The sequence below is a fragment of the Notolabrus celidotus genome, chromosome 12 (assembly GCF_009762535.1).
Source record: "Notolabrus celidotus isolate fNotCel1 chromosome 12, fNotCel1.pri, whole genome shotgun sequence".
NCBI lineage: Eukaryota > Metazoa > Chordata > Actinopteri > Labriformes > Labridae > Notolabrus > Notolabrus celidotus.
The window spans coordinates 8927518-8944750 of NC_048283.1; the positions used below are offsets into that span (position 1 = coordinate 8927518).

A 17233-nucleotide genomic window follows, 5' to 3' on the forward strand; every position below is an offset into this window, starting at 1 on the left:
CTTAAAAGTGATGCACACGTCCGGACACAGTTGTAGTTTAAGAGCAGATCACCGCAATAGGCTGAATCATGCGATCACAATGTTGAAATAAATCAAAAACACTTACTTTTTTATCTCATTTTCCAACACCACTGACAAGAGAGAACCTTAATAGTGCTGTGACTCAAAATCAGTGTCAACAACAAGCGTGTCCAGACGTGTGCATCACTTTTAAGTGTCCTCTGGAAACACTTCCGTTGTGTTGCGGTCTATTTAAGATAAGATAAGATAAGATACTCCTTTATTCATCCCACAACGGGGAAATTCATGGAGTTACAGCAGCAAACAAGAAGGTGTACAGTACAAGAATTTCAACAAGAATATATATAGAAAAAGAAATGTCCATCAGACGACAGATTGGCCATAATCCTCCTGTTAGCCACCACCTCCACAGGGTCCAGGACAGAGCTGGCCTTCTTCACCAGTTAGTTAGGTCTTGCTCTCCTGTATCCTGTCCGCCCACAGCAGGTGAAATCCTTCCAATATGGCGTTCGTGTCCGGTGTTAGCTCTGTTAGCATGATGCTACTCTGCCAGTATTCCCTCTGGTGCTGGGTTAGCTTGTCCACCTTATCGTAGATAGATCTTACATTCCCATTAACAGTGGGTGGAAGGACAGGTCGATGTCGCATTTCTTAGTTTGCACCTCAGTACCAGCACGTCGTCCTTGCCTCCTTCTCCTCAGCTCGCAGCGAACATCAGGCCTGGCATTGTTTAGCATCGACATGCTACGGGCAGCTAACAGCTGATCTCGTATGTCAACAATGCGACCATGGTTACACAGGATCTCCGGACACACACACGAACAAAAATAGTAAAAACAGCACTGCAAACGTAGCCAGTTTGGTGTCCATGGCCTACAAATGAAAGACATGACAGGCTCCAAATACAAAGATAACTAAACAGACGTGGAAAAAAAGTTGAAAAAAGAACAACGAAGAGAGAGCTGCTGCAACAAGCAACCACTCGAGCGGCGCTTAGCAACAGCTCGTTTTTTCTAATGTGTTGTGTTGTGGCCTTTGTAGCACGTTTTCTAAATGCTGCACATGTGTTGTCAAATTGATGAAGTGATTTCTTAATTTGCTTGTGTTTTGTCTTTTGCATGTGTTTTCTTAAGTTGCAGTGCTGTGAGCTCTCAGGGCCACCGTACTAATGGGATGACTGATTGATGTTAGCACCTTTTAAAGCCTGCTGAAGTTAACTAGCTAACATTGGTCACCCTTGTTCCCGCCTGTAGACCCTCAGGCCTACAGCGTGAAGCCAGAGTCGGACAGCGTGCCGGCCATCCAAGTAGACCTGGCCTCCCCTCAGTCTCCAGACGCAGTCAACCTGTTGGATGAGTTCAGACGGGCCGGCCACAGGCAGCAGGACGAGGACCAGGGCCTGATGATGAGGCCTCCCACAGGACCCAGCGGGCTTAGAAAGCCCAACGGTGCGGACGCAGACAAAGACGGGCAGAAGCTAACGAGGTGCCTGAGCGATCCGGGGCCCAGCGCAGACGAGGACGAGGATGAACCCTTCCTGCCTTGATTCACAGGAACAAAGGAGATGGAGGGGTCAGACTGACTGTATGCCCGTCTTCACCGGTTAGAGGAGCTGCTTCACCGCTCTGCTCTAAATAATCTCTGTGGTTCAGAAACCAAACAAGCCAAAACTGCTGATGCTGTACAAACCAGAAAGAGAAGGGAGAGTAAGAAGAGAGAAAAGAGCCATTAGTTTGTTATCTTCATTGCTCTTTATTTTTTCAGACAGGAATGAAACAGCTGCAGCTGCTAAGAAGGTTTGATAGTCTGAGACTTTCAGGAGAGAACTATGCATTACCAAAGGTTTGGACTGTTCTAGTGTCAGAAAATGTCATTTTTACTTCTGTTTTTAGATCGTTTCTAAATGTTTCATTCATAATGATTTGATGTTTGTTAATGATTTTACTTTCTCTTGTCTTCAAAGCCTCTCACTCTGAGAAACGCCGGACCTATTGTCCTACATGAAATCCACAAATCAAACTACTTCAATCCACTTTTGAAACATAGCTTTTACTTTGAAGGCGTTCCTCAGAAATCTCACTGAAACTCTTTTTTTTATTCTGCCACTTGAAACTGCTGGATGTTCAAACTTTTAGAGTGTAGCTGTTTTAAAATATTTGGCCTTATTTAATGTCGAACCTTTTCACGTGGTGCATTTCTAATCGTTTATGAAAACGTGATTTAATTTCAGGGTACAAATGAATATCTTTTTTCCAGTGTTGATGGGATGACGGTGAAAACCTGGGTGTTTTTAAATCTGTGTGTAAAAGAACTACAGTGATAACAGACCTGCAGCAGTGCTCTGGGGCTGTGCAGGGAGGGGGCTGACATGGACGACACTTGTTCGTGAATCTTGGGAGACAGAAAGGGATGCAGCACAGATGTTTTGATGTCAGTGATGATGCTTGATCCCCTATAGGTTCACGTTAATATGTTAAATGTTTTACCTCAACTGTAGATCTCCCTTTAAAAACTCACTCTAGTAGGGATGGAGATGTTATCATAGCTGTACTGATGAAGTGCCCATCTGACAGTCACCTTCACACAGCTTTATTTTATTGTGAAATGAAAACGCACTGTCTCTACATGCCTGATTTCATCTTCCTGTTTCCTTTATGGCTTTTATAAGAAGTGTTAGTGTTCTACTTCACTGTCCAGCATATAAGGGACACACAGAGTGAAGGTTGGCGTGTACACTGGGCATGTCATGGCGAAAAAAAAAAAAATTCTATGCAGAACAGATATGTAAAATATGTAAAATAATGATAATATCCTATATTTATGAATACCCTTTAAAACCGAAAAACTTGTAATCTTAACGTGCGACACATTGAGGCAGAACACCGCAGAAGTCAAGCTAAAATCCAACACGGGCATTAAAACACTCACAACACACATGTTTCTTTTTGCACATAGAGTGAGACTGAAACCATCAACAGGCATGAAAACATAGTGTAGGGTTTCATCATTCACTGTACTGTATAATCTTGTACAGTGTCTATGATATACTGTAAAATACATCACATCCTCACACAGACAGCTGCTCCTTGAATTTGAAAACAACAAATATCAAAGTTATCATTGAGATGATTTGCTGATTTGTATCCATTCAAACATTTTAATGGACAATAATAATAAGTGTTTTGTTTTCAGGAAAGCAAAGCGCCACAGCCTATAATCAGATCATGAACTCACAAGTATTCTTACACCCAAGATATTATCACTTTCCTATATTTCCTCTCTCTGCAGGCCAAAGAGCTTCCTATAGAAAGCACGTTCAACCACTAACGCACAGCCCATCTCTGAAGTAGGCTAATTGACTCACTGTTCTAGTTTTCTCGCCATAAGTGACCACTGAATCCCTCCTCATCCTCTTACATCTCACATTACAGCTGGGATAAACAAGCAAAGTAACCCCCACAACGACTCCTCCTTTAAGCCGCAGTAATTGCGGCTCCGCTATGAGTGCTGTAGAAAGGGTAAGAGGATATTTTCTATGTGCACACACGCACTCATGCAAACTTGCACCGTTGTCCGATGCGTTTAGTCCCTCTCTTTACCCCTGATACTGCTCCCCCAATTTCAAAAAGTATAATTGCAGCTGAGAGAGCTTGGAGGGTCAAACCTTAAAGCATCTCATTTCCCTGCCTGCTCCAGATTGAATCTCTACTTTCGGAAATGTCAGCGTGTGTGTGACACGGTTGTGCTGAAAATGTCAACAAGGACAGGTTCAAAGAGGGAGTGCTTCTTTAAAACCAAATGGCACGCAGTACTTTCCCAAATCCTCTAAAAAAAAAAAAATCATCCTTTCATTGTTACAGGATGTTTACATGCTGCATTGATTCTCTGATGCTTGAGAGTGGACTGTAAATGAAACCCACAGAAGCCCAGAGAGATTTCTCTCCATCCGTGAATGCACAGTATTTCATATATTCTTCCCAGATGCTCACTCATTTAGCTTCCATTAAACTGTAGCTTGCATTGTTGTCCTTAATTGCTCTGCACAGACTGATAAGTGCATTGCACTAAAGTTGCAGCAGCATATCTTTAACATGCGCCCACTTCTGTACACATTACTGTGTTTGCATAGAGTATTCCTCATGCTCGGCGCAGAAGTGTTTTTCCAATCAAATTGATAAAAGAGTGAAAATAACTTAGTGGTGTGATTAGCAAAGGGAAACCAAAACCTCTTATTTAATTTCACATCAAATCCCTTAATATTATTCCAAAGACTTTCCAGTTTGTCACAGAAATAGGAACACTATTTTCATACTTATTCTTTTCATACCAAACATCTTTTTGACAAACATTCTCTGTCCACTGTGAGAGAAATGTTTGGTACAGAAAACTTTGATCCCAAGCCATACAGCCTTTAGAAGAACCTTCTTTATTATATATATATAGAATATACTGTCGTCTACATACAACATGATTTTGCCTTTAAATTGCTTGCGTCGTCAAATTTTCGCACTACAGCTCAGCATTGTTCTGTGTGTTGGACTGAAAACGTCAACACTGTTGACTCACCAGCATTCACTTCTGCTTTAACTTTTATTTCTGTATTTGTTGCTTTACAAACTGAAACTGATGTGCTTTATTTTTTAAACCGCTTTATGTTCTTTTTCTTTGCCTCAGAGATTTCTGAGTCCCTTGCTTTTATTATCAAGTGCTTTATCTGCATCATTTGCATTGTATCACTTCATGTGCTTTACAGAAGTTTTAAGGCTTCACCGTGGGTTAAAACCATCTCATGTTTACTTTCTTAAACTGCACTCCAAAGATGTTTGTCAAACTTTAAACTGTGGGAATCAGATTAGAGAAGAGAGAGAGGCTGCGTTTACAGCTACAATTTACAGTCAGTTTATGAGCTTTACTCTCAACGTCAGCGCTCTTTAAGTTAGATGGTTCTCCTGGGAGGAGTAACGAGGAAGCATTTATAACAATGACTAACACATGTGGATGAGTCTCTTTATTTAAAGGTCAAACTGGTGTCTGTGCATGTTTTAAGCTTTTGTTTGTGTCAGGTTTTCACTGGTAGGTTTTAGACTTGTGTAAATCAGATCAGGATTTTAGGTCTAACATTTCAGATTCATCAAATCTACTTTTCAAAGTGTAGCTGAAGATCATATGAAGCTTAGAGAAATCACAAACTAAGTAGATGTCTACCACAGTTTGAAAACAAAGGGGACTTTGTGTTCCTCCCCCCTCCCCGCCCCCCCTCCTTCTGCAGCTCAGTGAGCTGTCTGATGTAACGTGAGAAGAGGATTTTGTGCTAAAGACAGTAACTTTGAAAGACACTCTGCTGCCAAATCCTCAGTCCTTGTGTTGCACACTGGGATGCTTCTCAGTATACAAAAGGGGGATTGTAGCACTTTTCCTCCATCATGTACGCTTCATCGTTTAAAAAAAAAGATCATTACAAGGTCTAGTTTAAACTGTAGGGACAATTTGACAACCAAAAACTGTTGCAGTGCACGTCTGTATTGTTTTAAGTGCTGACTTTCAGCATCCTTAAAAAATTAACAACAAAATGAATGGAAATAAACAGTAGCTAAAGCAAAGCAGGAAAACACACATTTAAGACACTACTGTACACTTAGAATACTTTGTTTTCACATGACTTGAACTACATGGGTTGAAATCTGCAACAAAAAAAAAACACTGAAATGCTCCTTTAATGTAAGATTTGACCAGCCTTGTGCAAGGTGAATGGTCACCATGCAGATAAACACATGATAGATACTGTTAAATTATACAGGGGTTAACCGCACACACACATTATCAACATCATAACCCCACAGTGGTACAATTCCCCTCCCTCGTTTTTTACATCATCATCCCTTCATTTGCCTGACCCTCCTCCTCCTCTCATCCTCCATCATTTTACACCACAGCGAGCACTTTAACAGAGCTGTACTTTATCTCAAACACCCACCTTAGACAGCAATAAGTGGCTTTAATGCAGTGTACACATGGTGCATGTTATCAGGTGTCACTTCACAGGGAACAGGAATGTATTTAATGACGGGCCTTTTTGACGGGGGATGGGTTTGCCATGACTTGATGAATATTTAATTATCTGTCTCTCATCATCGTGGTCTCTCTTTGTTTTCATGTGTTTGTTAAATTTATTTCAGTCAACTGTTTGCTAATTTAAATCCTGCAATAATTTGGATTTTTTTTTTTATGTTATGTTGACATAAATGGGAATATTAGATTTAAAAAAACCATGTATTAAAAATGTATCTTTATGATGATGTAAAGCAGAATCTGAGAGATAACAAGTGTGCACTTTCCTCTTGATTAATCTTTAGCTTTCAGCATTCCACTCCCGTAGTGACGACCAGTCAAAACTAACAACAGAGATGAAACCACATCAGATATTATATTCCAGATTAAAGATCTACTTTATAGCAAATGCTCTGACTGTGTCTCATTATTTTGGGAAGATGTTTCTTTTGTTGGTTGAGGCAGGTAGCTGTCTAACCTGAGTCTGGTTCTGTTAAGGGTTTCTGCCTGTTAAAAGGAAGTTTTGCCTTACGGCTGTAACTTGCTAAATTCTGCAAGGTGCAATGCTCATGGTGGATTAAGATGAGATAAAACTGAGTCTTATCCTGTCTTGATGTTGGGTCTTTGTTGATAATATAACATAGAGTATGGTCTAGACCTGCTATGTTTTTAAAAGCATCTTGAGATAACGTTGGTTGTGATTTGGCGCTATACAAATAAAGATTGACTGAACATAAACACTCTAATTATACAAGTGAATTCATGGTGCTAATTTTCAGAATCAGATGTGTTCATATCAAGATTCAAGAAAGCTTTATTGCCAAGTGAGCTTGCACACACAAGGCATTTGACGTGGTGATTGGAACACTGGTACTTAAAGCTGCTGTGAGGAACTTTTAGCTTGTATCGATTCTGGCGCCCCCTTGTGGACAAAGTGATACCTCTTATCTCTTGTCCTGTACATGCAAAATAAGTGTCTTCAGACAACAACCTCATCCTGTTGTCTTTAAACATTTAGACTTATCTTACAATGTGATTATTTGCAATGAAAACAGCCAAAAAAGGATGTTTCTAAAACAAGATGTCAATCATCTGTTCTGACAGCTACCCCCTCAGAGCAGTTTTAGACATTATAATGACAACAGAGAAGGTATCAGTGTTGTTGTAGATGGTCTTGTTTGCTTTTGAGGGTCATAAAGAGGCATCAGTATCAGTTTCAGTCTGTTTCTCAGCCAGTTAAAAACTCCTCATAGTGCCTTTAACAACAAGACAGTAAGGACAATAAATATATAAACCTAAACACAAATCCAAAAGTTCTAAATAAAACTAAAAATACTATCTGTACAAAGAAAGGTAAGAAGTACTTTTAAAGACATGAAATACGTTAAATTAGCCTAAGCCAGAGAGTACATTTAGTAGATGAGTATGATAATGCAATATGTTATGGAATAAATTACAATATTGCACATGGTTATGAGGTATTGCACCAGAAATCCAATTAATATCCCTTATTTTAGAAAAAACACTGCTGCTTCAATGAAAAAATCTCCAAAAAAGATGCAGTTGTGCACTTTGTAATGTTATTTGAAATGTGTCATGACATCACAGTATTTATTTTAAATTAATTAGGTACATGGGAGGAACTTCTTGGTGAAGCCTTTAAACAAATGTTATGTAGCTGGCTCAAGTGGAGCTCTTTTACAAACAGAGCAAGCCTAAACCGTACTCTATGTTATATTATTAACAATTATCTCTTCTTAGTCCACCATGAGTAGAGCACTCTGCTGCATTTCGCAAGTTACAGCGGCACGGACAAACTTCCTTTTAACAGGTAGAAACCTTGAGGAGGACCAGACTCCTGTTAGACAGCAATGTGCCTTGACCGAGTTGGGGTTAGAAAGAGGGATAGAGGAGTTAAAGAGAGAGAGATGATGATAGTGGTGAGACTGATAGTAGTATTTGTAGGAGTTGTAGTAATTATCTAATCATATAACTTCAATTCAATGTCATTCAAACAACTTCAATAACTCCTCCAGGGGGGATTTGTACAGACCAGCTTGTACATATAGAAACATACATAAAGCACAGTGATATACAGACAACACTGGATTATAAATAAGAGCTAAAAAATGAAATATAAATGAATTTTGGTGTTAAGCAGACTGATAAATAAATACTTATTGAATAAAAGTTAAGAACAGGTAAGTGCTAACGACTCCCAGCAATTAAAGTAGTTTGAAACACCTGCATCGACCTTTTCAGAGCAGAAGAGAAAGTTCTGCACAATAATTAATCAAATGTTAAACTTTGTGTGGAATGGATTAGAATGAAATCAACCTCTATATTTAGAAAACATACACAGTATGATTCTCAAAGGCATCTGGAGAAGGGTCTGGAGGAGATTTTATAATTGGATGCATTGTTGTGTTTAATTTGAGTATTTTAAACCCAGAACTTTACGCCTTGTTAAATTGAAATGGAATGACTTTGCTTTGCAGCGATAGAGTTTGCATGACGATTAGAGGGATGAAAATTAAAAGCTTTATTATTCAAGAGATGTGTTAGGGTACAAATTTGAGGCGCTTGTACTTTAGTGAAGTACTTCGGTTTGCTGCTACCTCATATCTCAGAGGTGTTAGCTAACATTTATTATTTATCTGACAGCTTAGCTTCAATAAGAGAGACTTCATAACAAAGGAACAATTATTCATTATGGAAATATAATACATGTGCAATGTCTTTAGAGATTGGACTTTTTCATGTTTTCTTTATGTACTCGAAGGAGTAATGTGGCTGAGAGCAGGATATGATACCTGGTGGTGAAGGAAGGTTGTGGATCTCTGAAGAGCTGGACTTCGACGGTTGAAGGTGATTGGTGGAGGAGGGTCGCAACAGTCTACACTGAAATGGTAAATGGACTCTAGTTACAAAGCGCTTCCTCTAGTCTTCAGACCAATCAAACATTTGTTATGGATAGATCAAATATGTAAATATGTTCCAGATGAAAGTGTTTTTGTGTGCTTAGAGACCAAGGCTGTTTCCGAAATGGCCTGCTACATACTACTTACTAATGTAGTAGTGTGGCGGAAATCTGGAAATGATAGACTCAAACAACAACGGTTTGTCTTTGTGAGCTTTATTCCGGCCTTCAGTAAGCTTTGCAAAGCGGTCAGATGGCAGAGTGATCTAACAACCGAGACAAGGTCTGCTCAACTGACCCAGAGTGAAGATACAACACGTTACTTATCCCCTTCAGAGAATAATATTAACACATCATTAAGCATCTTCAAAGAACTGTAAGACAAACAAGAGAGTTTCTTATCACCTCTTGCTTCCTGGTCACCTTCCTGACTTCTCACCTTATGGTCTGCTCCTCAGCCATGGGAACAGATAACAATATGCAAATCACAGAAGGTTTGGTATGTGTGAATGTTTCTAGCTTCTGATCAAAGCAAGAACAACATACTATCATGTCTGTATTTTTCCCACCACAGTAGACAGTAGGTATTGCCTACTACATACTGCGTTTGAATTTAGTATGTAGTATGACTGTTCTGTTCAATCTGTCATGCAGCATGCTGAGCCAGACTTCGCTGGATTTCCGGCTTCGGAAAGCGGAAGTAAACAACGGCGAAGCCGATAAATAAAATGCTTATTTAGCATCCATTTATGATTTAAAAAGTTAGGAAGTGGTTTATATGTAATTTGATAACTTTCACAGCACCCAAAAACGGATTTCCTCTCGTCAAAAAATGAGGAAAAAGAAAAAGCAGAACGAGCGCTGTGCATTATGGGAAACAGTACGCGAGGCAGACTGGTCCGATGCATACTGAGATATTTTCCTGAATCAGTAGACATCCGGGGAGTTTTGGCTTACTGCAGATTTTGCTCTTGTTCACATACTACTTACTACATACTGAATTTTGGACATATCAGTACGTACTGCTAGTATAGTAGGCGATTTTGGAAACAGCCCAAATCCTGGTCCACAGGTTGCCTCACTAATCAGCAGTTATTGGGAACACCTGTGACGCTCTCCCTCAGCTGGGGGCAATCAGGGAAGGTATATAAGGAGGCTGAGGTCTCACTGGAAGGTCAACACCAACAGTTGGCTTTCTTTCTTTGAAGTTCTGAGTTTCAGAGCTGTTACATGACATTTCTCTCTGTTTTCAGTATATCATTTTATATACTCCCCCCATCAGTCACTCATGTTTTCTTTTGCTTTTGGTCCCTTTATTTTACTCTATCGGTTTGATAGAATGATGTGGTGTCTGTGGAGCATCATACCACTACCGACACCTTTCTAACTTTATATTTATGTGCAGAGATTTTTGTTTTGTTTCCCAAACTGTGACCCCTTTCCTTCTGGTTCTCATATAGGGGAAACGTAACAGTAAATGATAAATGGACTTGTACTTATATAGCGCTTTTACAATACTCGTTACATTCACCCATTCACACCCATTCACTCACTGCTGGTAGAGGCTGTTATAGTACGGGACCATCAGTATTAGCTAATGTAATTTGTACACATACACACACCACTGAACGACCGAGGGAGCAATTTGGGGTCCAGTGCTCAAGGACACTTCGGCGTGTGACTGCAGGAGCTGGGATCAAACCGCCAACCTTCCGATTGATACACCACCAATTCTACCTCACTGAGCCACAGCCGCCCCACAGTACATGTCAACTCCTTCCATTCACATCAACTTCACACGCTGATGGAAATGTTGAGAGGCCATCAGTTTTAACTCATACCATTCACACATCCTTGGCATGGCCAGCAGGGGCAAGTTGAGGTTAAATGTCAAAGGCCGATGACCACTGAGCCACCTCCACCGTAAACTGATGGTGGAAGACAGAACAGATTGAAAGTTTGACAGAAGCATGATGATTGGTTGACAGAGATCGTGGCGATATCTGATTGGTTTAATGTTGGAGAGAGAGAGAGAGAGAGAGAGAGAGAGAGAGAGAGAGAGAGAGAGAGAGAGAGAGAGAGATTAATGCTTAAAGTTAAAAGCAAAAGTTAAATTATGGTATAATTAGATGAATAAAACTTTATTGGCCCCTGGATAAAATTCACAAACCAATCAGCAGCATGTAAAGTTATAATTACAGTCTTTGTCATACAATTAAACTGGCAATACATTTAGCTCCAAGATTAAATCAAGAAGCACATTGCTGCATCAATTTCTCTCATCTTTCTCTTTATTATTTATTTATTTATCATCCGAGGAACACTCCCATTGAGGTACAACATCTCTTTTACAACATGGTCCAGTCCAAAACGGCGGCAAAACAAACCAACAACAACCAACAGAAATGACATCAACACATTTTCAGCATGTTCAAAATAAGCAAAAATCTATGTATGTATATTTTTTTAACAGGTCAGTGTCATAAACTGCTGATACGTTGGTACTTATCTCTAGCTACATTTTCAAAGCAGGCCTTGAACTCATTTCAGATCACTTTTCAGAGCGGTGTTAGTGTTTCCACAAAAGTAAAAGATCTGAATGCTTATTTCCGCCTCTAGAAGAGATTTTTCAGAGTGCTACAGCTGCTCTGGATGAGGTGGTTTGTTTACTCCTCTATTTCAGCGAAATGGAACCACAATGTCTCCATTTAACCAGCTTGGCCTCTCTGTAATATTCCTGGAATGGATTTCCTCTATTTGTAACACTCACTCATTTTAATTGTTGGCAGTTGTTGCATTTTGTTGTTTTCCAGCCGAGCCTCCGGGTGGCCAAGTTCATTTCACATCTGAGGAGTCTAATTTGAGACTCTAATTACAAGAGATGTTGTTGGCTGAAAATCCTCCTTTATACTTTCATTTATAGGCGTTTAGCTGCTGCTCATCCCGACAAATTAACTGTAAAACAAGATTAAATTCCCAGATCAGCAACATCACAAGCAAACAGTAACACAAGTTTTGTTTGTGAGACTTTGTTCAATCCTTGAAATCCATGATAAGACTCATGTTAAAAAGTGAATATAAATGTTTGTCTGACAGAAATCATAGAACAATAAGAAGATAATTATACATGTCCTGGGTCAAGTCGACCCACGAACATTATTGCTGTCCCTAAGAAACGAACATAACAGGAGGGTTAAGGGACCCCTGCTTGAAGGACTACTTACATAGCAGACCCAGATACACTAAAACCATCCAACCTGCACAATGTACTGAAATAAAACCCAACACCACACTGTTGTTCTTCTTTCCTTTCTTGACTCTGCTAAATCACTTTTTCTCAGACTGTTTAGGAAAAGAAGTGAATCAGCTCTATGGAAATTTTTAATGGAGGTTGCACTTTGTGAAGGTTTTGTATTGGATTGCATTTTATTTTAACCTTTCTGCTTCCGTTTAGTTCTGTGTACAGAGGCGTTCTAACTAAACTTTACTTTTGCATGATGTCACTTCAACCTTACTTTGTCATTGCTGTTTTTATTTTAATATCATTGTGTCTCCCCTCTTTCAGCCAGAATGATCAGAAACTGGAGTCCAACTGATGCTTTATTGAATTCATCTAAGGCTGCTAGAAGAATGTAATAAACAAAATTGGAGTAAAACAAAAGCATACTGTGAGTGACTCTGACATCATATATATTAAAACACTAGATAAACTCATGCCAGATATTTAATAGCCTTCCCTGATGTTACACATTTACATGGAGAGAGTGAAATGAGCCTGAAAGCTTTCCAAATGAAGACATCCATATATTTGTTTATTCCTGTTTTCTTGTAAAATGAATAAGTATTTTTTTAAGCTGGGTTTCTAACATGATGGAGGCGGTTAAATGTATTCTGTTTATTTCTCTCCTGATTGCTCTCAAATTTTTAAAGTGGCTGTCCTTATAAAATAATAAATAAAATGATGCTTTCTTATTTTTGAATATGTTAGCAGTTTCACTTAATGCAGTGTTTTGTGTTTTGCAGAATCTGTGAAATATCAATTCAAAAACGCAATCAGTTTTAATGTTGGTGCAAATGACCAAAAGTGGAATTTTAAAACACAGTGACTACTGAGTTCTCTGCCTGCATTGAAAACAAGACACCAGTAGATGGCACTGTGTAGCCATAAATTCCCACAGCTCCATATGCACTGTCATGTCTGAACCAACCTCCACTTTCTCACTTGTAATTTCACTGTGGGAGTGGTGCGTTTAATCAGAGAGCCGGGGAGGGAGTCATGCTTTCTGTGGCCCTTTTCCATCAGCTTAATGGTGTGTTTGCATCCACTCTCATTTACATGGCCCATATACCCCCTCTAATGTATGGCTAATTGTTGTGTTTATGCAATAAAAACCCTGAACCGTTGCATCCATGCTCATCTCAAGTAAATGTTTGGATTTTTCAGGGACAGATAATGTGCTCTCTGGATATATTTTGTTATACACAACAAGAAGAAATGTTTTGTGTATGAAGCCGGCTGAGACAGGTCACTCGAGGGTCATGACACCACATCAGTTTGGCTGCTTTTCTTGTCTATAAAAAGAACAGACAGATTTTACATCAGTCATAATGTTGAGCTTATTGTTGCACTGATAGTCTGGCTGATCTGAGAATAACAGTTCTCAATTCATGTTGTGGAACGAGATGGGGCTACGGCAGTTTAGACTACTTCCTATTTGGGAGAATGATACAAAAATTAGGGCCTGTGTCCACTGAGAGCATCTTCTAAATCAGCAGTGCCCATTTTCTATACAAAAACATTGAAAGTCTGCATTTTCAGCACTCAGCATCCCCATCACAAAAATGTCCTTAATACCCTTTGGATATCAACTTTGTCCTCCACAGTAGTTGACAAGAAACAAAACTGACTCCTTTTTCAATGCTACAATTTACAGGTCTACAGCTGCTTCTAATGTTAACGCCAGGACACACATTTATCATTATTTTGATTGTAAAATGTTATTCAGGATATCATCAATTTTGTTGTTGAGCACAACATGCTCCCACAGACCCTCCAGAGGCACAACCTTATGTGATTTAAACAGTTTCACACCAGAAACTTCATTTATTTGAAATAAACACAAGGTACTTGTGCTGTGATGAAAAGGATAAGCACTCAGTGAAGAAACCCATCCTATGATAGACTCATCCCAATATCTGTGCTCTACTGATAACGTACCATGCCCCCAAATGTCCCCCGCAACCCAAATATGAAGATAGATGGAGATAGATGAGCAGCACATCACCGGGGTTTCAAGTGGGTACCTGCCTTCACTGTTTTTTGTCAATTTAGACCCACACCAGGCTTGATAGTGTCTCATAACTATCCCCTTCCATGCTAGCTCTCACCTCCCTCCACACTCACACAGAGGAGAGCAGAGCATGTGGAGAGATGTTAGGAGGAAGGCAGGGAAGACAGAGCCAGGATGAGATGTGTGTTTGGACTAGTCCCATAGAGTGTATAATAAATGGACGTAGTACCTGTAATGTCACCCATCTGTTTCTGAAGCCCTGTTTTGAAGCCCATAGTCAGCGGATGCCATATTGGAAATGCTAAACTCAACCTAACTTCTGTTAAGCTAGCATGAGGTAAAGAGACGGGCTTTGAGCCTCCTTGCCAACAGCAACATCATTGCTCTAGTTACTCACTACTTCTGCTTTGAAGTCAGCTCATGAATTTCCTTCTCTTTTCTGAAATCTGATCCCTCAGACAGTCAAATGTGTTTGAGTAGTTCTGTTTGTCTCAGTGATTTAGTCGTACCTGTAGCCTACATCGTGCGTCTCGTTTCATTTAGAGGTGGTAATGATGTTAGGGGTTTTTTGAAATGAAGAATGATACGTATCTTTGACATGTTCACCCTGTTTCCCACTCTGCCCAAACATACAAAAATGCACAGTCCAACCTGAGAAAGCGTGTTGAGCTACGTAACATTTCTTTCATTCCAGATGAACATTTCAAACTAAGTTGTCTGTGCTTGGAGTAACTTAGTGTCTGTTTTTATTCCATGGTATAGTTTTTAGAGATCTCAAGTAATGGTTTCTAAATAAACATGATGTAACCGGATGTACTCCTACGTATTCCTGACTGCATTTATGTATTGTGAAAATACAACATTCTGATTTTTTTTAAGAAGTACTTTGAATTCTTAAGTATTTTTAAAAGTAATAATTTGACAGAGCAACTTTCGCTTGTATTGGAGTAATATATGACCAGGAGGATCTATACTTTGACTTAAGTAATGAAGCTGTGTACTTTGTCCACCACTGTCACTTACATATCTTAATACTCTCTCCGTCACTGAAAGAAGTTCACAGTTTCATCAAACCAGTGAAATGCATTGAATATCTCTCCCATATCATGCACTGAGGTCAGCATCCCCAAAATAGCTATCGTCAGTATTTATGACTCGACATCAAGAGTCCTGCCAGGCCGTGATTCCCAATGTCAGAGGATGCTTTGCAGCGGTGCTTAGAGAAACAAATCGCAAGCTCGGTGACATTATTAATCTGGACACGCTGGCACGAGCCATACATCTCTGCCTGCTGTTTGATGTATTGGAACGAGCAGAACACAGAGATGGACTTTTTCACTGGCGTCTCGTTTGATGAATAAAACATCACTAAGAGTTGGGTATTGAATTTTTGAATACAAGAGCAGAAATGGTTTTTGGATCAGAGGACATAATTTATCTGTGACCCTGTGCAGGAAATGTTTTAAAGACCATCAGCTGTTTCAGACTTTTTCCTGCATACTTTGAGAGACAGAGTGGTCATTTTGTAAAAGGTTTTAGGATTCTCTGTGATTTTATTGCAGACTGTGAAATGAATGAAATGGTCTTGGTTTTGAGAGAATACTTTCCTACTGTACATCTCTCTTCTGATCATTACAGCACGGCAATTAAGAGCAGAAAAAGTCAGCACAGAGTCCCCGCTTTCATTCACTAATGTATTCTGTTTGTAGAAAAAGCTTCCAAACTGATAAAGCGTGAGCCAATCAGACAACAAAGCCCAACTGAAAGATGCATCCTTATTAACCGCATGTAAACAACTTCACATGTGGCGCCAGATTTCCCTCTCCATACTTCTGAATTCTGTTTGTGCGCGCAGGATCAGGACTCCTGTGTGTGCAGATCACAGTCTATAGTTCACGTGAAGATGCTGTTTTGTTATATGTTTGGTGCTCCTGCTCCAGTATGAAGAGCCAAAAGTCACCACATGTGACATTTTCTACTCTGAGGTTGCATACTGCATCTGGACAACAGTAGTTTGTTTCAGTGGCGTGAGTGAATGCAAAGTAAAAAAGACCTGACTTTTGTGGGAGCCTTTACCTTTATAAGCCATTTATTAGGGTTGACAAATGTCTGTGCTTTGACTCTTCCCTTCCCTGTTGGTAGTGGTGAGGCTGAATTGCCTGGCTCATCTATCCTTGTGATAAACTGGGCTGTCACTAGCCGGAGCAGCTTCACGCAAGCTCAACAACTGAACTCATGTAGAACTTGGACTTTTGAGAAACGTCAACTTGATATGTCTATTAAGTTGTCTTACAAAAGCAGCGGTTGGTATTTTACGCTGCTTGAATCAGCATAAATTCATGAATAATCCATAAATTGAAATTCATCCTTAATGCCACACATTGTACTTTAGCAGTGTTCCTATTCTAGGAGCTGGGCAATATATACACTCAATCTAATGAAATCCAATAAAACAGCTCCGCCATAAATTTTTCCTTTACAAAATCTATAATGTTAATTTTTAGCACACTCAGAGCATTGTGCAAATTCAACAAAAAAGTGTATTACTGAGCTCATAATCAATAGTGTTGCTTTAACAGATAAAAGTTTTACACTAAGCCTAACCCAAGGTGTCTGACACTCATAATGGAGGCAAAAAACCTGTTACATTCCTGACTACTCCCAAAGGATATTTATACCCCAAGGAATACAACTGTTGTTCCAAAGGGTACTGTGAATGTACATATCATAGGATAAACAGTTATAATGGTTAGCTTAAAGTATGAATGAATGATTGAAATGACCAGCCTACCTAAGAGTAACAATGAAACCAACCCTGATAAGAGCTTAAATTGTAGAACTATTTGCTATCTGGCTAAAAGTAATGAGTAAAAACATTAAGCTAAGAGTAATGGCTAAGAGTTATACCATTAAGTCATAATATTAGCCTATAGGATTGCAGTGACTGTTCTGA

The 17233-nt window shown here is 39.4% G+C and overlaps 1 protein-coding gene across 1 annotated transcript in view; it reads left to right on the forward strand.

The window, feature by feature from the left end:
- slc9a1a (solute carrier family 9 member A1a) overlaps positions 1-6478 on the forward strand; it is a 48173-nt gene extending 41695 nt beyond the window's left edge. The window contains exon 12 of the mRNA XM_034697700.1: positions 1275-6478. Within this exon, the coding sequence (XP_034553591.1) occupies positions 1275-1567 (293 nt within the window). The 3' untranslated portion in view covers positions 1568-6478. The remainder of the gene's footprint in view (positions 1-1274) is intronic.
- Positions 6479-17233: the final 10755 nt, after the last annotated feature.